This window comes from Gavia stellata, chromosome 3 (assembly GCF_030936135.1).
Source record: "Gavia stellata isolate bGavSte3 chromosome 3, bGavSte3.hap2, whole genome shotgun sequence".
Lineage (NCBI taxonomy): Eukaryota > Metazoa > Chordata > Aves > Gaviiformes > Gaviidae > Gavia > Gavia stellata.
The window spans coordinates 39,006,166-39,026,971 of record NC_082596.1 but is presented as its reverse complement, the minus strand read 5'-3'; the positions used below and the strand labels follow the sequence as shown (position 1 = coordinate 39,026,971).

Genomic DNA, 20,806 nt, shown 5'->3' with positions numbered 1-20,806 from the left:
CAGGGATGCCAGATTCTGGATCTGTGCGATGACAACTTTATATTACGTTCTTTATTGTGCTGGTAAAAGAACAGTCTGTCTGTTGATGGAACCAAAATCATTAATCCACACAAAGAGTTTCTCCTAACAGTACAGAAGAAATGTAGTCAGGCATTAACCGGTGAGGCTCTTCCCATTCCCCAGCCATCCCTGAAAGAGCAGATCCTCAAACTCTCTTAGAAATCCCCCATCAAGAGATTGCTTTCAGGAATAGCACCAACCCATGCCAAAATACTATCAGAATAATATACTTGGTTATAATATAGTGGCTAAGATAAAAAACTATTTTAGAAAGTATAAAACACCTGAAAATGTAATAATAACCCACCAATTTTATGATGCAACATCTATCAATGTTCATAATTTAAAAACACTAAAATAAGACTTTCACTTCCACTTTTTCCACCAACAGAAAAACACTAACCAAAGTTAATTGTTACAGAAATACTGATAATTTGATCTGAAATCTTAAATTAAATCTTTAAAGGAAAGCTGAAAAAGGAGAGGCTGAATAAAAAAAATGAGAGCATTCTCTTAACTTTAAATGCCCTCCACTAATACAAATACAAGCCTGGGAACAAAAAACTTGTGTATTCCAATAGCTGTAATTATTATGTTTCACCTACTGTATTTGAATGAAAGCAACAGGATACAAAAATAATTTATGTTCACTGTGATGCACAAAGCATTTTTTTAATCAAATTATTTAAATCAATACTATCTGCAAATTATAATGCATGTATCATACTTGTGTAACAGTTAACTTCTAAGGAAGGCATTTAACATTTACATGAACTTGGAAACTCTAAGATGGTAAAAAACATTCAAGTTGCAACTGGAGTTGTTTACATTCGTGAGTACAGATACAGCTTCTGGAGCGTTGCTCTGTAAGCCTTCAATGCATAGCCTTGCCTATATTCCAGGCAACACCAAGGCAGCTAGTATTACCCATAAAATCAGTTACTTTGCTTTTCCAAACAAAAAACAACACAGACCCACCAAAAACCAGCCTAGAAGTTCACTTCAGAAGAAAACGACATTTATTTTTCACTTAATCTGCATACCCTGAAACCAGTTTGCAGAAAGAGAGCTAATACTGAAAAGATTCGGTAGGTCTCATCTTCCAGAAGGGAACTTAATGACCAGCTTCTTCAGCTTTCCTTCTTCCTGCTCAGTTTCTTACAACCGCACTTTCCTCGCCAATATGTGAGGTACCACAAATTCTTAAGTAACTGACGTAATTTCCAAAGACAAATCACCTAAATGGCCAGACAAAGCTGATTAAGAAGATACTGTACAACCATACCAGCTTCATTTGAATGTGTAGGAAGAACTGACATTGGTGCCAACACATTTAGGTAATGTGGTCCCTGCAGATGTTCAACTGCTTTGAGTTGTCAGCTGGCTTTAGAGATACATATCACAAAGCAGACTGGCAATTTAAAGAAGAACCCTCCAGGTGGTGGTGTGTGGATTTTAACATGGCAAGACATCTTCAGAAACATGCTGGGCTATCTACCTTATAGAACAGAAAGTTTTAAAACCTCAATGACACATTCCACCATGGGCTAATTAGAATTAATTTGTGCCCCATGGCCTCAAGAACTGCTCTTAGAATACTTAAAACTCCTTAATCATCTTCAAGAAGGAATACTTTTGCCATAATTTGGTCTGTGATTGCAGGACAATTTAAAGTAGCAAACCTGAAAATTCTTAATTCCAAAGCTTGTCCATCCACACATAACATTTTTAAATGCCTTTATTTCTTGTTGAAGTGTATGCCTGTGTATGTGTGCCTGACAGAGAGAGAATGAATGAATGATTGAGTCTGTCCCTTTACCACTGGCAACAGAAACCAGCAGAGCAGTGCACTTGGGCCACCTTTTATACCCTTACAAGGAATCAAAGGACAAGACCAAAGCATGCATAGTTCTTAAATAGCACATCTCAAGTATTTGAAAAATCTACACAAGAACATCCCCACCAATTTTTTTCCTTTTAAATTACAGGCTCTGCTATGGATTTTTCCTATCTTTCCTGCTAGTTTTACACATTCAAACAGCATTTTTCTCCTTCACACTACTGTGCGTATTTAGTATCAAAAAGCTCACACTCCTCCTAAGCACTACATATTTGCTTGATGAATTCTAGTTAAAGTTGTGAGGTAAAAAAGAAAAAGCATTCTTCTTAGACAAGACAGTAGGAGATGCGAACTTCTATGTGCCCCATTTTGTGAGTATGAAGGACCAATTATTGGAGTTTTCACACAGTATGATGAATAGTCAGCATTACCAAGCACAGCCCTTACGCATCTGTCCACTAGCTAGCTTCATTCAAACACTGCTCGAGAACTTTGAAAACAAGCAGCTTGGTAGTCCTTCAGTCTTCCCTTAGCAGAATGCCTATTAAAAATGGTCAAACAGAATTAATTTGATACTTAAATACTTGAAGTGTACTCACAAAGGTGAACATTCATGAAAGACAAACGCACTTCCTTCAGCAGGCCAACAGCATTTTAATGTCCATTGAATACTAAGACAACATTTTATTTTAAAGCCCACCAACCAGAGATTCTACCTCTTTAGATTGGAGAAAGAAGTCATCCTATTGCTCTCTAGCAAAAAAGATGCCCAGTAATCAGAGTAACCCATGGCTGCTGTTGGAGATCTAGCATAAAAACGCTATTATGAAAGACATGTCCTTATCTCAGAGTAATTTTTCACAAATACACATAAATGCATTAATTTAATTTAGTGAAAAAGCATTACACTCTACAAGAGTACACCGCAGTTAAAAGTGGAAGCAGCACCAAAGATTCTAGCACTAATGCCTACTACAGTATCTGCGCCAGTAATTCTGGTTTACTGGTCCTGGGCCCCAGCTTGCGTCATCAGACCCCAGAATATTTATGTATGTCTTCATTCTCAACCCTTTTCTGTCTCAAACAGGATTACAGACTGACCAGACCCTTCTCCCCTAAGCACGAGTCCCTCTTCCCCTCAAAAGTACAGAGGCAGAAATACCATATTCTACAGTAGACAGAAGAGCCTATAAGCCTTGGAAAGGGAACTTATGAAGGAGGAAAGATTCCAAAAACAGCTAAGTGAAGGGATACGCTTCTGTGTATCTGCATAGCTGGGATGGGAACAGAGATGCTGGAGGAGATGGACGCTTCAGCACGCCTTTCAACCAGATCACACAGGACATGAGAGGTCACTGCTGTTAGAGCGGAGATGAAAAAGTCCCTTATATTACCTACAGTCCTTTATACAATTTCTCAGCCTTAGAGCAGAGGTTTAACAGTATTTTGATTCCCGATTTTATTTTAACATTATTATTCATAACAGTACAGAGAAAGATTTAAAACACAGATAACCCTTGCACATTTCAGCCAAGTAAGTGTAACTAGCTAGCATGCACGCATCTAGTTAAGAACTGCAAACTGAAATAAAAAAGTATTTAGATAGGGTAAAATTCACATAATAGACTTGCACACTACAAAACTAAAGAACATAAGCACTTCACTAAATATCCATTTTAACTACAAGAACATTTCGTCTGTCTTCAGAACTGCTAATCTCCTATCTTTGTTGAACATCACATTGTGAATGCACCAATGAATTTTCACTAGTATGTTTCTTTTTCCTGTACTAGAAAATGTAGGACCATGGACTGATAGAACAGTAAAACCCTGCAGGATGCCTGGGACTGAATATAAAAAAAGAAGGTATCAAAAGAAGTACTGTAATGATAAGATGTTAATTCCTTTGCCTGCATATAAGGTTTTTTTCCCAGGTCAGTTTGTTCACAGGACGAAATTTGACTTTGAATTATTTCAGTTCTTTATGAGTCTAATTAACCTACATTAGTAGCTTCCTCGATAGTCCTCTGGATATCATTGCTCTGGTGCTTTTACCAAACCCTTTCCAATCACTAAACTGTGGACTAAGGACAAAAGCACATTTCACAGCCCCCCTTTATAAACTATTTCAGGCCTATACTCTCTACTGGTTGACTTGGGTGTTCAGAAGACTCATAGCAGTTAAAGGAAGAGTAAGGTTTTGGAAAAAACTACAGAAACTAGAAACTACAACCATACTCTCCATCTGAACGCTCAGTAGAATCAGGCTCATTTCCAAAACCAGGATTCTGTCTTTCCCTGTGTCCTTCCTCTTTCAAGTCAAGTCATTTCAACTCTAACAACTACCTCTCTTCCCCAGTTACTGAGCACTTTAAAAACCATGCTCCAAAAGACACCGTCACTCCATAGAGCACAAGCTCTTACACCTAGTACTGTATCCTGTGCCCACCCAAAGTCAGCCTGCAATCCAGAGGCAGAGCTCCTGAAACTGATGGTGAAATATGTGCTAGACACACCTCAAATGCAGCCCCTATATCCTAGTTGCGTGCAGGCAGCAGTCCTGGATCTGCTGGAATTACAAGGCAAAGCAGCAGCACAAGGGGCCCAAACTGGGAGCACAGATAATTATATTATCTATGAGACAATACCACTGAGCAGACAGATGGATGTGAAGCAGTTCACATCCTTGTGAGGCCCCAAGAGAGGTTAAAAGACCACTGCAACAAGAGTAAGAGCTGTCTCGCTGCTCTGGCAGTGCTAGAGGCCGCTATATGGTTTCAACAAGGGTGAGAAAATTGATACAGAGACACTGAAGAAGCAATTGAGAAGCAAGCTCAGTGCTGGTAACTGTAACTCAGTGATCATTGCTTCACTGGAGGCCTCTCTGTATTGTGTAGGAGCTGCCATACTCTCTGCAGTACGATCTTTTTTTCATCCCCTGCAGAGAATTAGTGGCACAGCCCATTACCATCAAAGAATATCTCTTCATGAGAAGCAGGGATGAAAGTATACACCACTACATGACAACACACACAAGCCTAGGTGTCCATGGAAGCCCTAAAAGTCTACTGCTTTCTCCTCCTGACCACAGCTGCTTCCTTCTTTCTCCCAAAGCAATGAAATCAGTGGAATTCATAAAAAACAGATCAGCTTAAAACTTTATTACATATTACTATAATAGCTAATCATATTTTTGCAATAGATCAATTTCCTTTAGTTACCAAACTTGTTTTCATTGGCACTTCTGGAGTGAAGTGAAGTACTGGGCCCCATAAACACACCTGAAACTTTCACAGAGGGTTTGAAAGGCTGTATTTGGGCCTGGGCCACTATGTAGGAACGTGAAGAAAACAATGCCACAAACCAGGGAGTAGAGGTGAGAAAATCACAGAATGGTTTGGGTTGGAAGGGACCGTAAGACCATCTAGTTCCAACGCCCCTGCCATAGGCAGGGACACCTTCCACTAGACCACGTTGCCCAAAGCCCCATCCAACCTGGCCTTGAACACTTCCATGGCAGAGGCATCCACAATTTCTCTGGGCAACCTGTTCCAGTGCCTCACTACCCTCATGGTGAAGAATTGCTTCCTAAGATCTAGTCTAAATCCACCCTCTTTCAGCTTAAAGCCATTATCCCCTCTCCTATCGCTACAGGCCCTCATAAAAAGTCCCTCTCCAGCTTTCTTGTAGGCCCTCTTCAGGTACTGGAAGGCTGCTAGAGGGTCTCCCCAGAGCCTTCTCTTCTCCAGGCTGAAGAACTCCTCCAACAACCTGTCTTCATAGGAGAGGTGCTCCGGCCCTCTGATCATCTTTGTGGCCCTCCTTTGGACTTGCTCCAACAGGTCCACGTCGTTCTTATGTTGGGGACCCCAGAGCTGAACGCAGTACTCCAGGTGGGGTCTCACGAGATCAGAGTAGAAGGGGATAATCACCTCCCTCGACCTGCCGGCCACACTTCTTTTGAGGCAGCTTTTGATGCAAATACAACAGATGAAACAGATGGGGATCAATGTGTGCATTCAACAAAACCATACTGCTTTCAAAACAATCTGACAAAACGCAGAGGTAATATTCTGCCATCAAGCACTTCACACAAATTATCTGATCTTCACCTTCTCCCAAGGAAGACAAACCCCAGAAGGCACTGGTGGCACAATTCTCATACACTGCCTTTACTCAGCCCTCGTTCCTTGCTCTCACAAATATTACAAAGGAAACTTCAGGTAAGACCTTTATATGGCATCTTCTACAGCAAACATGAAGAGCTGCTAAGTAAGGATGCCCATGCACATCACTTTTTCCATCCTCAAGTTTTACTTCATCTGCAGATCAATCATCTGCTACTGATCAATTCTCTTCTCACAAATGCCAGCATGCATAAAATGGAAGCCAGTACGTTTACTGCCGTAGCTTCTTCTCTTCTATCATCATCCAACAAATGTATCAGCAGTATGGCCTATCTTATCTCCGGTATGTTGACGATTCCCGGGAATGTTTTCATGGTGCTGCACTGGGCAGACCAGCATACGGCATCCGAACCCCCACAAGGCACTTCTCCTAGGACAGGGGTTGGGTTCCACACACCCCCCTAACAAACCCACCCATAAATACCTCCACAGAACTGGATGTACTTCAGGCTGGGATTCAGAATAATTCTGCCAATTGACATAATCAGCATACTGTGTGCTCTATTAAATTCAGCAGAAATGGATGGCTGGACAACTGTGCACACATGAACTCAGTCAATCCAAATTTGTTTGACTTGGCAACTTAGTAACATAGAGAACAGCTATTACAGTACAACTGTCCTTGGCCTAAGACATGCTTCAGGGCAAGCTTTACAAAGTTTGAAGGAGATATTTAACAACTAGGAATCTGGAGAAAGAGGGGAAAAAAAAGAAAAGACTAAAAAGAACAATCCCAACAGTTACCTGACATCATCCTGAAGCACTTACAACAGTGTAAAACAAATGTGTCTTTATCTATTGTTCATTCTGCCAAGTGCTTTTAAAACCTTACTGTAAATGATAAAGGCTAGCTATCTAATTAGTATAAACTTCTTGCTTAGGAAAAAAAAAAATAATGAAGTGAAAGCAACCAATCTTCCAGAAATTGATATATTTAGGATATGGTTTTGTCCTGTGACTTGCCAGACACAGGACAACATGGTACAAATAGTACAATGAATACCGGTTTTTTGTCTTTTCTGAATCTATGCAGCACCTGCCATACCCTCATTCAGTTACTACATTTTGATATATATCTATATATTTATTTTCATATATATATATATATAAAAATACACGCACCCACATATACACTAGCAAGCCTTTTAAGTACTCTAAGCAATTCTCCAAAGACAAAAGACAGGATTGATCCTCATGGTCTGACATTTCATTTATAAACTGTAACAACCTAGCTACTTTTCAGAAAAAAAAATGCAGAAAGGAAAGACACTTTCAGTTTCACATGAAAATAAACTTTCATTTGTACATTATTTCTAAATGTACTATTCATACACATAAAAAAACCAAAATTTTGTATTTTGAAGAAGTCTATTAACCCAAATTTCCAAACTGGATGTTTTATAGTTAAAAAAAGAGGAAGAAATATAGATTCTTTTGACTTAATGTATGTTATCAAGCATTTATTCAAAGGTTAACAACAGCCCTTTTAAAATGTTCTTTTTACCAAGTCAAATCTATCCAATATTTGAAAAATACAGAAGCGTAGACTCACTTAATAAAGACGAAATTACAGATTTTGAAGTTATGTGAATACTAATGTATAAAAGACATGGGGTGCACAACGCTTTTTCAAGAATACTAAATAGCAGAATACATGGCATTAGTTAATTTGAATACCAAGGGAATTATTCAGCCCACTCTTGTTTGGGGAGAAAATGAAACAATTCCACACAGTTGTCAGCTGTTCTGGACATTCCTCCAACTGCAATGGAAACAACTTGAGTCAGTGTTGCCACACATTGTGCAGCCTCCAACTGCACGTCCCTGCTCCTTCCCTTGCACCAACACTCCTCAGACCCTGCAAGAAAAAAAAGAGAGCCAAAAAAGCAGAAGATCACTGCTACAAAAAGGAAAGGGCTTTCTGCTGCTGTAGCTCAGTAAACTGGCTTTCTGTGGGGTCAGAGGAGTGCAAATTTCAGCGCGAGAGGAGTAAAGATACGCAGGTAAAAGCAATTACTGTGCAAGCAATACTGCTTACACTTAACACCAAAAGCGCCTTGGAACTATGACTGCAGATATTAAATAAAACTCTTCTCTGAAAAAGAAGAATTTCTGCTTAAAATGATATTAGTAATAAAAAACTACGGCTCCAGTCAACGATAATCAACCACCATGCCTCTCCAGGCACTAAGCGCAGCATCAGTGTCAAACAAGGTAGAATTAAAGAAATTGCCCTTCTATTTTCATGACACATTAAATAAAAAAAACCTTTGTACTTAGCTTCAACAATCTTTACATGAGGCGTGTCAGAAACAAAAACCTTCTGTAACATATGCATTATTACATTAAGAAATGAGCTCAAGATGTATTCTTTAGCTTACGGATCTTTGCCTCCTCCCACCCTAACCAAACTCTCTGCCACATTCAGCATAAGAGAAAAATTGGACGTCCTGGCTCCCCAGTTGGTTTCAATACAATCAGATTTTTTAGTATATGGCCTCTTTCCTATGTTCTCATATGAATACAACAGTATTAAGGATAAAGAAAAAAGTCTTAGATTTCATTAATTATAATAGTCTTTCCTACTTAGTCAACCAGTCATGAATAATAACTTCTTGTCTAATCCTCTTAAATCATCTTTCCTAAACAGCTCGTGAAAATGGATTAGCCTTGTAGTGCACAGCAGATTATTTCACTTACAGTCTATTGTATCAAAAGGTGATAGGCAAAGAATTTTAACCAAGGGCCTTTTATTAAGATACAAAACATTCCTTCCGGTCTCAAATTAAGCTGGAGGGCACTGGCAAAAATAATGCCATAATATCACATGAAAAAGAAAAACACCAAGGTAACCTTACCTTCAACCACTCAACACTTCTAAGGAAATTAAGCCTTTCTCCTCCTTAAAAGAGCCTAAAACTCAATACAGATCACAGGGTACAAGCCCAACACACTCCCTGCAAGCAAAACTTAAGGAATTTAGTACCTGCAATTTGCTGTGTTTAACTTCTAGTCTTCATTTATGGTAGGTTGCAAAATTCTCACAATAATCTGAAGTGACAAAGATATCAACAGGGTGACTATATTCCGAAAAGAACCAGTATCCTTTTTGAAAGAAGAAGGAAATAACTGGGGTGGACAACAATTTTTTTTGAAGCATTTGGGACATATGGGATTCTCAAGGTAAAAAAACTCAAGTTCACTTTTTTCTTTTTTTTTTTTTTTTAAATTCAGGCAATAGATAAAGTTCTACCATTTCCTCTGTCAATTTGTGGGCTAAATACTAGATGTTTTATTTGGACAAAGATGTAATCAGTTTATTTTGTCCAAATGAAAACAAGCTAGGAAAAGCTGATTAAGCATATTGTTTAAATCCAGTGAAAAGTGCAGAAATTCCTATTATCACCATGCTAAAGGAAATGTGGCTCAGACACTACAACAGAAGAAATGACAGAACAAAACTCCAAGTTACTCTCTAGAGTTCTCACAATAAGCAAGAACTTCAAAGAAAATTCCTCACCTTTACTTCCATGGATAGACATTTTATATTTAACAGTCTTACACCCTATTTGCAGCTGTAAAAGAAACTGTATGCATTTTTCTTTGCCCAATACCAGAAAGAGCTCAATTATTACAGTTGATGAAATCTAAAGTCTAAAATTCCACAGATAACAATTAAGGAAATTTAAGCACTCCAGACTTTTGGAAAACTGGTTACAGGCCTTTACCATTCCAAAAGAGAAGCTAAGGCAGGGCACTACTGACAACACCACCACACATACACTTTTGAGGAGATTTCAGTAAAGTTCCTGTGCAACAGTGAAGTTTAAAAAAAACAGAAGTGAGAGTTCATGCCTGACTAAATGTGAAGCCTCCTCAGCGCGCTGTCAACTGCAACATCAATATATGGAGTGTATTAGCTACAATCATAAAGCAAGAAATAACACAGGCCAGCATCACTCCTGCCATGACAGCTATGGACCCTCCACTACCAGACTCCACTATAAAAAACCAGAGTATTTTTTGTAAGAGTGTTAACTTTCTCTGATCTAGATGTATAAATGAGTCCCTCAGGAAATCACTTGCTTGTCAGCATCCCAACACCATACATACCTCAATTTCTAAAACAACTAAGAACCACTACATCAGACAGAGACTGTGCACAAAGATGCTAAACCTTTCCTGTACGAAGGCTGATGCACCTACTGAAGTCTCAAGCTTCCCATTATAACCTTTTCCCTCACAGCCTTGCGATAGGCTCCTGTATCTTTTTCCTTTGGGTTTTTTTCCCCTTGGGATAGATTTGACCCCTTGCCCTCAAGTGGGCAACCGGTTGTATTTTGCGTGTATTAAATACCCAGTTTTACTAGTCAGAGTAGCCTCAAGCTATATCTGCTATGGAGAAAAAAAAAAAAAAATCACTGGTCGAAGAAACAGCCTCTTTCTCTCCACATATCTCATCTGGCAGCACGGAGTGGGAGAAATACTAAAATCTTCTGCTAATACAGAGCTATCTTCATTATTCTCATTGCAGCATACTCTTTCTGATGCTCAGGCAGGCAGAGAAGGAGGGCCTCCTGCAAATTTTGGCTCCTTCATGCTTTCAGCTAGGAGCTGAGAAAAGAATTTGCCCTCTACCTTGTGATGAAAAGCAGACTCCAAGAATCTCTTTAATTATAATTATTGTGGGAGTGTGGTCAGGAAGATAATAAATTAGACTGCCGTATCACAGGTGTACAAAGCAGGGGGAAGTGGGAGGAAAACAGGAGTTTGACTGCTGTAATAGAAATAAAAAATTCTCAGGGTATGGAAGGGAGGAGGGCAGGGAATATGAGATAACAGCCACAAATTTATTTTCAACCAGAAAGAAAACAAAACATTTGGCTACAAATTCCTTACAATACACCTAGGATGCAATCATACAAATAAACAATTCCCCAACTAACCCTTAAATCCAGTTTTCCAGAACTGCATTTTTATAATAAAATATTTTCTCTTTGGCAGGCTGCCTTGCTGGATTACATGGGGTGGTTATTTACACCGCAGTTACTTGTTAATGACATAATCAGAACAAACAGAGGAAAACTTCACATCTAATGAAACACAAACTCTTCCAAGTTCTCCTATGAGGATTTCTGTGCATAACACTTAACTTGCATTTGAGAGGTCTATGTTCAATTCCCGGTCTCAGACACATGCTTCATGTAAGACCCTATGTGCATGTGCGTGCACACACCAAACATTTGTATTTGCTTATACAAAAGAATTCTCTCACGTAGAATCGAACACTTCATTTAGCTGTGCATGCAAAGAAAGGACTATTTGCACTAAATGTATTATTTAGTATGATTTCTGAGATTAAGATTAAACTCTTCAAGTTTTTACCATGTCCATCACCAGTCCTTCACTTACATGGAAAGGACATTTTAACTAACAGAATATAGTGTATTCCTTCAATCATATCATGAGATACGTGAATTTACATCTTAGACACCCAACTGTACAAATTCACATGTGGAAAATACTTATGTGTGTTAAAGATTTACACAGTAAAGGACAACCAAGTTACTTTAGTTTCACACTTCTGGGGAAAAAAAAAACTAATTTGAGCTGCCAAATTACTCACTATTTCCATGCAGATTCAGTGAATTTTTAAGAAAGGCAAATACAACAGGTTTAGTCCAACCCAAAAGGTGTTTCTTATACATGAGCCATAACCTAGCAGGACCTGGAAATAGTCATGAATCTGAGATCCTCTATGCTAGAAAATGACTGAGTATATTCAGAAACCTACAATTTTAGCAGAAAACAAATGGAAACTGGTAGATACTGAGTGATGAGGAAAACACAGGAAAACAATAAGCCAGTGGTCATTGACATGATGGAGAACTGTTCTAACAAATCACCATTCTAACTATTACCAGGGCTTCTTCCCCCCCACAGGCTTTGTAGAAAATAAAAGAACTGAAGAAATAAGGATTCAAACTGCAGATGTCCTCAACATTATTTTCCACATGCCAGAAGAGCAAAACAACAGAAATGTCTGAAAATTACATTATTTTTATACTTTATTTTACCTCATAATTACGGATATTACCATATTGACTCAGAATTAACCAATTTGGATACTGTTGCTTTTCTCAAGCAACCTAAAAAACCAGACTTACTTAACAAATACAGGTTTGGTTTTTTTTAAAGAAAAGCTGCTGAAACAGGCATCCATACAAAACAGTTATAATTCCAACAACTACATTATTAGTTCATATAGAATATTGAATATTCATACACTAATGCCAACTTCTTGTTAAACTGTTTTATGATTAAAATCCATTATTTCACAACTTAAGGGGCACATAGCTACAATCTCTCTTCTCAAACCAATTTCTCTCTTTAAAGATAGCATCAGAAAATTGAGGTTCATAAAAAGCAAAAGACATACTATTACACAATCTGGACAAAGAAGAATTGACTTCTGGTGATTTAAGACAATCTAATTAGTGGGGACTTTAAACTATTATTCTGCTTAGATCTTACATAGGCAATTATAGGCCATGAAACAAGCTGCTATGACCTTTTGCAAAATGAAAGTACCAATGTTGCTTTACACTACAACATATGAAAAAGTTAATTGGTCATAAAACTCAAGAGAGCATTTTAAAAATGAACTGACACACAAAATTACTGTAGTGCATGAAATCCCCAACCAGAACTTGTCCGTTCTGTGCGTAGAGTCAGAGTCAGTCCCTGTCTCTCATATGAACAGATGCAATCTCAGCAACCAGACACAATAAATACAAGATGAAGGGAATGGCAAGCATAGCAGCAACACACAGAATTAATTCCAGAGGCTAGGAATCATATCATGAAAATTACTTCATTATTTTAACTTGTTAATTATTCATGCAGCAGAGATATGGAAAATGGCAGGAGAAAGCTAATAAGAAAGGAAGTATCTGAGAAATACTGATGGAGAGGATTAGAAAGGTATAAAAGAAAAGTTGTGAAGCACAGCAGATGAGGAAAGAAAGGGTTTTAGGGTAAGGTTCCACATTCAATAGCAGGGCCACCTAAGGCATTCCTTCTGTCTCCCCACCCCTTGTTACTCCTGGTCTAGCATTGTGGCATACTGCTTCCTCCTTACTAACAGGCACAATCATTTGCAAAACTGTACTATGAATCAGCGAGGGCTGAAAAATAACCTGATTAAAAAAAAGAAGTTGTTGACACAACTAAGAGGAAAATGCAGGAGCAGAGCAGAAATGAGCAGCTGCAAGGGAAAAATAGGTCATGCCACCACTTCTCCCAGCAAAAAGGTGCAACCGTGGGATTAAAGACCAATGCCTATGTTCAGACCATAAAAATACACCTCTCAACTGTGTCTTGTAACTTGTAATGCTACATGCAGAGCGAAACATGTTTGGATTGCATCAGATGACACACACTGAAAAGAGAACTTACGCAGCAGAAGGCAGCCAAAGCACTTCGTTGATGTTGGGGAATACATTTTTCAGAGGAAGCACGTACCCTTCACTGAAGAATCCACCAGCGCAGTACACTTCCAGCTGCTCTTACTGACTTTTTTTTCCCCCACTGCATCCTCTTTAGCCAAATCTATGATTCCATGTGCATGATCTGCAGTCTACTGTTCAGTTGTATATAATACGGAGAGTCACAAAGCATGATGCTACATTGCTTAAATGCATGAAATAGAGATGTAATAAAGAGGGATCATGAACTAGATGATCAAATGCCAGGTAGCAGTACATGGTACTACCTGGTACACAGTAATACTTGGTACTTCAGGTAGAGACTTAGTGCCTATGTTTCTGAGATTCAAATGGAGTCTTCTGTTATTTGCTCCATTCCCTCATGCAATTTCATCCTTAGGAGATATCTTTCTCTAACATCATCAATTTCAAACATTTAAGGACAGAAAGGCCAAAACTACATCTTTACTTCTATTCAGACTCTGCTACTACATACCACTGATGCCATTTTTGGAGGCACTGAAGAGAGCACAGAACCAGTTACAAGGTAGAAGGATAGAAATGAGTCAAAAATAGCAGGTTAGGCCATTTTCTGACTATTTGGGATATGTTTATGTCAATTCAACTTGGGGGGGAGGGGAGCGCAACACAGGACACATAATCTAGAAGTGCTCACAGCTACATTTGGAAAGTGGTTTTCATTATAAACCCTTATTCATTAAAAAAGGCAGACTAAAATTTTCACACTAAATAAGTACAGACAGTTTTAGAAACTCCTTTTTACTACTATTAACAACACAAGTTGAAAACCAGATGAGGTAAAGAATCCAAATTCATCCTCTGGAAGCCCAGCTTAAATTTAAAACACATCATTTTGTAACATTTGCAATGACACCTAAATGTATGATCCTAGGTACTACTTAACATCCACTTGATCTCACAGTGAACCTAAGTTCAATCTCACCAGTGTGAAATGTCCTAGTCATTTCAACAGTTACCCATTCAAATGCCCTTAAAAACATCTTTTAACACTAGCATTTAAAATTATTTCATGTTCAAAGACAATTATTAATTCAAACAATTGTATAAAACCATACAATAACAGCTTTTCACTTGACTGGACTTGAACAATAAATATCACAAATAACCTCCAGGTAACAGATGGCACTTTTACTATTGTAGCTGTTATTACTTTGAAATTAAAGAAAAGAGGACTACAGGGAAATAATTCATACATAAAAGAAAACTGCAAAGAGAAAAGGAGTAAGCTTTTCTCTACATTTACTGGAGATAGTAACAGGTGTAAATCGCCATAAGGAAGATCTAAATTCAGTATTAGGAAAGAACTCTCTTATGACAGTAACAGTTAAGCACTATTAACAACAGTTAAATTGCCTAGTAAGATTGCATAATTTCTATTATCTGAGGCTTTTATGGGTTTCAAAAGCCTAGTGGTACCAGCCTTTCCTTTAAATCAGTTCCGACAAACTTCACTAAGCCTATTTTATTCAAAGAGATGGCAGGCAGCTACCCAGTTTCCTGCTTGTATTAGTTTTCTGCTGGTTTAGTGAACTGAATCAGCAAACACCTGACAAGCATCAAAGATGGCATAAAGGGAAGTAGTAATAATACATGCCCAACATCAGGACTTTAACCTTCAGCGATAATGAGTTATGTCAGCTCCCTGCATCTCATAAGACTGCATCTTAAAAAACAGATTAAGCAAACAGATTAGACAAACATCTGCTAATAATACTGTAAGTATAATTTATCCTTCCTGGGGCTGAGAGGAGTATACCAGAATTCTTGAGGTCACTTCCAGCACCACTTTATTTAAGCTTTAAAAAAAGAAACACAGAGCCCATTTTGAACCCATTTAGTGAAACTTTAACAAAATATTAAACTGAAATTTCACTTATTAAAAGAGATAAATATTTGCCTGCTTAGCATTATCACAATTAAATGCTATGTCTAATGTACCATGCATTTGTCTCACCTGTGTTTCCCATGTAAAATACCTCCTTCATGGAAGGATGTGCCTAAGAAGTCTTACGCCTGAATCATTTCACTTTTAATCTGTAACTGTGAATTCAATTTTCAAGACCTTATATTTTTTAAGAAAATTTGCCATATGTGTATTTACTGTAAAACGCTGGCTGTACGTACTGGTTTCTTGAGTTTGCTAATACACATCTCCAGTTTTACTCCTATTGCTCAAAGATAACCCGAACAGAAGACTGAAAACAACAGGCTGGTAAGGGTTCAGACCTCTTTGAACAGCAATGGAACTGGAATACTAGGAGTCTTACAAGAGACTTGCAAGGTGAAATTAAGTTCAGAAGTTACACAGAATCATTAATCACACTGGTGATGCTTCTTAGTCCATCATTTACCCCAGCCTGTATTGCAGGTCTGGTAGACATTCACATCCTATTATCTGTAGGAGACTTCAGGGAAAGGAAAAAAAAAAAAAGGTAAAGACAGCAAAACATAGCTGTACTCTAATCAGCTGGCCGATATTAGCAAAGATTTCCTCAGTTAAATATCCTAATTCCCTTTTATTAATGCATAAGCTTATTTCTCTTGTTTACTCAAAGGAAATACTACTTGGTCAAGCATACGTATAGTTTTCACTTTTTTACAAGTTATTCAAGCACCTCTCCCTATGACTCATTCTAATATACCTGCAGCATATTGGTCAGAAAACAAGGAATCTATTGAGAAGCTTGAAAGTTGGGAAAAAACCTTAAATGTCAATACCATATTTAATTTTATAAGCTTGTATACAATTCATGCATCACCTGCTCTGGAGACCACACAGAAAAGGAATAAATACAATAAATCACCTTGACCATTTTGCCTATTCCTTTTCCCAGAAGACTATGAATGCTTCAAACAAGAGAGACTCTTATTTGCACTGGACAAAACGTGCTAAATTAGGTTGCACTTTCAAGACAACTTGTATGTATGGAAAACTCACCAAAGTACAACTCCGATCAAGTGGTACAAATGGAAACCATCCTAACCAGTTGCTACATGGAAAACTAATTTGTCATAAAAACAATTTTTTGTCAATTATTACATTCATACTCAGGGAAGGGAGGGTTGTCAACATATGTTCATCTTCATTTGCTTACTAATAATTATTTCCATATGCATTCAAATTCCTGGTCCTTAACACAGTATTTTGTTGATTCTTCCTTCCCAAACATACACATGCCTAATGCTCACATACACACAGAGCTTCACTGCAGAGACAAAGCCAAAAGAGACTGGTAGCTCTATGTTTTCTATATGTGCATGTATGAAGCACAGCAAGTCATGAAAAAGCAGAATAACTTAATAAGATACCCCAAAAATGTAAACAACAAAAAATTACCATTACACACGTGAAAAGGGAAGACAACATCTTCTGTAAGGACAACTTAACTTCAGAGCACTGAAACAGACCTTTCAATCTAGACATTACAGGAAATCCCTAGCAGCCAAAACCGGCTGACTTCCCACCAAAACACATGCTTTCCACCATAATTCCAAATTTTCTCCGGAGACTTCCGCCAGAATATAATTTTATTGCTGTTTGCTGGGAAACCATACTAACGGATATTCAGAGATTTAGGGCACTGTTCCCAAGAAAAACCTCCCTTTTGTCCTGATAGTTATAATGACCCTTTTCATAGTATTTCCAACACGATGAGATGAAACAAAATACACTGTAGTTCATCTTGTGACTGATGTAATGTGGGCAGGGAACAATACCGTGGAAATGAAAAAGCCAAGGATCTTTGTCTCTTTCTAGACGGATTGCCAAGTCTTAATAGTTGGAGGGAGAAATAGCTTAGCATCCCAAATAAAACACTGCAGTGCATGTTCATTATTTCAGTAAAGTCATTGCAGCTTTTGGCAACCCCATAGGAAACTTAGACCCTTCAAAGAAAGCCCAAGCTACAACGCTAGAAAACAGCTCTAGTTTAAAAACTACAGAAGAAACAAATAATTCACTGGCTCTGGAAATAAACCCCAAAGAGTCCACCACTCGCATTACAACCAACGCCAAAAAGATAACCTCGACAATAAGTAGCCATAAGCCTGTAAAACGTTGCATTTTGTCGTCACCGACACCGGTATTTGGCGGCAGGCGGGGAAGGCGCGACCGGCGGCTCGGCCGGGGAGGCAGGCCGCTCGCCCCTGCCGCCGCCCCCCGCCGCAGCTCCCCGGGCGCCCGCGGGGGCAGCTCCGCCGCCAGCCCACCCCCGCCGCAGCACCACCAGCTCCCCGCGGACACCAAAAGCAGGCCCTGACGCCCAGCAGCGGCACGGCGGGGGCTGGCCGGGGCCGCCCGGCCGGGCAGGGGACCGGCGGGTCGCCGAGCCGGCGCAGACCCCGCGGCCGCAGAGAGGCGGGAGCCGGTGGTCCGGTGGCGGTGCCTACCTGCGAGAGCTGCCGGGGGTTGGGGCAGCCGAAGAGCGCGGAGCTGGAGCTGAAGCTGATGGCCCCTCTGCGGCTGAGGACGTGCTGCGGCACCGGCCTGTCCAGGGGCAGCACCGGCAGCTGGTAGCATACTTCCATTGAAGCCTCCGTGAGCCGACCCCCCGCAGGGCAGCGGCCTCGCCCGCCGCCGCACCTGCCCGCGCAGGGCTCGCCGCAGCGGGGTGGCGGGGGGAAGCCCGCGGCGAAACCCTGCGGGGGCCCGGCGCCTCCTCACCGCCCCCGCACCCCCCGGGGGGCCGGGCCGGGCCGCGCCGGGCCCCGGGCCTTTGTCCTCCGCCGCCAAAGCCTGGCGGGAACCGCCGCCGGCAGTGAGGGGGAGGCGGCGAAGCGGGACGCCTCTGTTAGCGCCCGAGGCGGCGAGTCCCGGCCCGGAGCCCGCGGCCGCTCCCTCGGCCTCGCTGCCGCCGGCGGGAGCCGCTGTCAGCCCCGCTGCCCGGCGCCGCGCATGGAGGCGAGGCCGGCCTGGGGGGGCCGCTTTGGGTGAGACACACGCCGCGCTCGCCTCTATTGTCCGGCACGGCCGGGAGGAGGAGGAGGAGGAGGTGCCGCCGCCGCCGCACGGCCCCGCTTCGCCGGGGGGGAAGGGGCCGGGCCCTCGGAGAGGGGACCCGGGGAGGAGGAGGGAGAAAAGGGGGGGGAGGAGGAGGAGGAGGAGGAGGAGGAGGAGGAAGGAAGCCTTCGCCCCGCCCGCCCCCACTCGGAACAGCCCCGAGCGCACTGGCCCAGGAGGAGCCAGAAGCCCGACGGACTCTGCGTGGGTCGCGCGACTGGCGACACGCAGAGCGTCATCACGTAACTACCCACTCTCCCCTTCCTCCCTCCCGCCCGTGCGCAGCAGGGTGGCTCGGCGGCGCCAGTGGGCCCCGCGCGCCGCGGAAGACGCATGCGCCCTCCTTTTCGCGCCTTCGGTGGCGGCCGCGGCCGGCGGCGAGGCCGGGGCTGAGGCGGGCATGAGGGGACGGGCTGCGCCCCGCCCCGCGGCCGGCAGCGCTGCCGGGGCGGGGGCGGGAGGCGGCACCTCCCTCCTTCCCTCCTTTCTTCCTTCCCCCCGGCCGCCCGCTGGGCTGAGCACGTGCCGTCCCCGGCGCTACACGGGCGAGGCCTGAGGGGGCCGGGCCCGGGGGGCGGTGAGGGCCGGAGGCGCCGGGCGGCGAAGGCGGTTGTGGCGGGGGGGGGTGACTCGGTGCCTTCGTTTTCTGTCAGCCCTTGGTGCCCCCCTAGCTGTGCCCTAGAGGGCTGGGGGAGCCTCGCTGAGGGGGCGGCGGTCTTGCCAGGGCGGGGTCCGGCGTTTCTGGCTGCTTCCGCGGGAAGCTGGGCGCCGGTCGGTACAGCCTGGCCCTGGGCGCCGAACTTGCGCGGCTACTCGAAAATCAAACGCGGAAAGACAGTTTCGTTTAAAATGCGTTCTCTCTCAAAAGCACTACACGGAGGAGTTTGTATTTGCATTTGAATCCTTGCTGTTCATTTTTTAGAGTGTGGAGGGGTGGTTTTTTGCAAGATGAAGAGGTAAAACCATGTATTTTTTGTTCAGGTAAAAAATGAGATGCCTGGCAAACTACACAATTCGGGGAATTGGACTTTAAGGAAGAAATAAGAGTAATTCATGAGGTCATCTGGTCCGTGGCAATGTACATCACATTAGCTGGGGCAGTTAGGACTAAACTTTGGTTCGTTTTGTAGAAACTAAGCCTCCCTTTGTTTCTCCCTGCAGCTCCTTTTTTCTATCCTCTTCTATTTCTCCATCATAAAAAAATCCTAAATATAGCATGATAGGTAAGGGAACATTTCTGTTCTTTGAATAATATATGAAGTGCCTGTACCCACTTAAAAATCAGATTTTGCAAAATGATTCATGTGATTTAATTTTGCATAATACATTGTTCTTCTAAGTGCTTGCTTACTGGCAGAAAAGTTTAGTATTCACATGATAATGGTTATTTATAGGGAATGACATGGCTTTGGAGAAGCCTATTTGGAAAGAATAGGTGGTGTGTATGGAAGATTTTCACCTGTTTGAACTAGTTGTAGAAACGAAGTTTTATAGATGTAGACTGATAGCCATTTTACTCTGAGCTACAAAGTTAACAAATGCACCTCGTTCTTTTGCAGGACTGCAATCTCACTTTGTCTCGTGGATAGCTGCAAGGACATATGGACACATGAGAGAGGACACTGGATCAACTGCCTTGTCCTAAAAGCTTTCTTTAGCTGTTTTTCTACTGTTTCGTGAAATGAAAATGTCACAAGCATTCACAGTATGATTTTATAATATATGCATGCAATAATTCAAAATATATAATAAGCACATAATAATTCACAGTAAAATAACATACTCAGCCTTTTTTTTCCCAGTAATTAAGGTATGTCAGGTTTTCTTCCGCATTCTTTGACAGTTTACTCTCATTTGGCCTGCTTACATTAAATCAACGGTGCATTTAAGTTACTGCTAGAACTCCACCAGCTTCACTGGAGTCAGGATTTCCCTCCCCCGTTCATTTTTCAAAATTACTTTTGTTTTTTTCCTAATAATAACAAATCAGTTTTCTGTACTCAGGTAGGACGGATTTTTACTCTAGTAAATCTAAAATTCAATTTATGAACAATATATCATGTTTTGTAGAAGAAAAAAAAAAAGCATGTTCTTACTTTCACTGAATATACATAGTATATATTTCAATCCTACAAGGTCAAATTATAAATAAAGATTATTGGTAATGTGTTTTACGGTTCCTATCAGCACT

At 41.2% G+C, this 20,806-nt stretch overlaps 1 protein-coding gene and 1 long non-coding RNA gene across 2 annotated transcripts in view; one reads left to right on the top strand and one right to left on the bottom strand.

The window, feature by feature from the left end:
- PDE7A (phosphodiesterase 7A) overlaps window positions 1–18,143 on the bottom strand; it is a 75,279-nt gene extending 57,136 nt beyond the window's left edge. Inside the window, exon 1 of the mRNA XM_059815187.1 lies at window positions 18,006–18,143. Within this exon, the coding sequence (XP_059671170.1) occupies window positions 18,006–18,143 (138 nt within the window). The remainder of the gene's footprint in view (window positions 1–18,005) is intronic.
- A 686-nt stretch (window positions 18,144–18,829) lies between these two features.
- Window positions 18,830–20,241, top strand: LOC132316802 (uncharacterized). The gene is made up of 3 exons (XR_009483940.1): window positions 18,830–18,857; window positions 19,777–19,838; window positions 20,175–20,241. It is a non-coding gene; the product is annotated as an uncharacterized LOC132316802 (long non-coding RNA).
- Window positions 20,242–20,806: the final 565 nt, after the last annotated feature.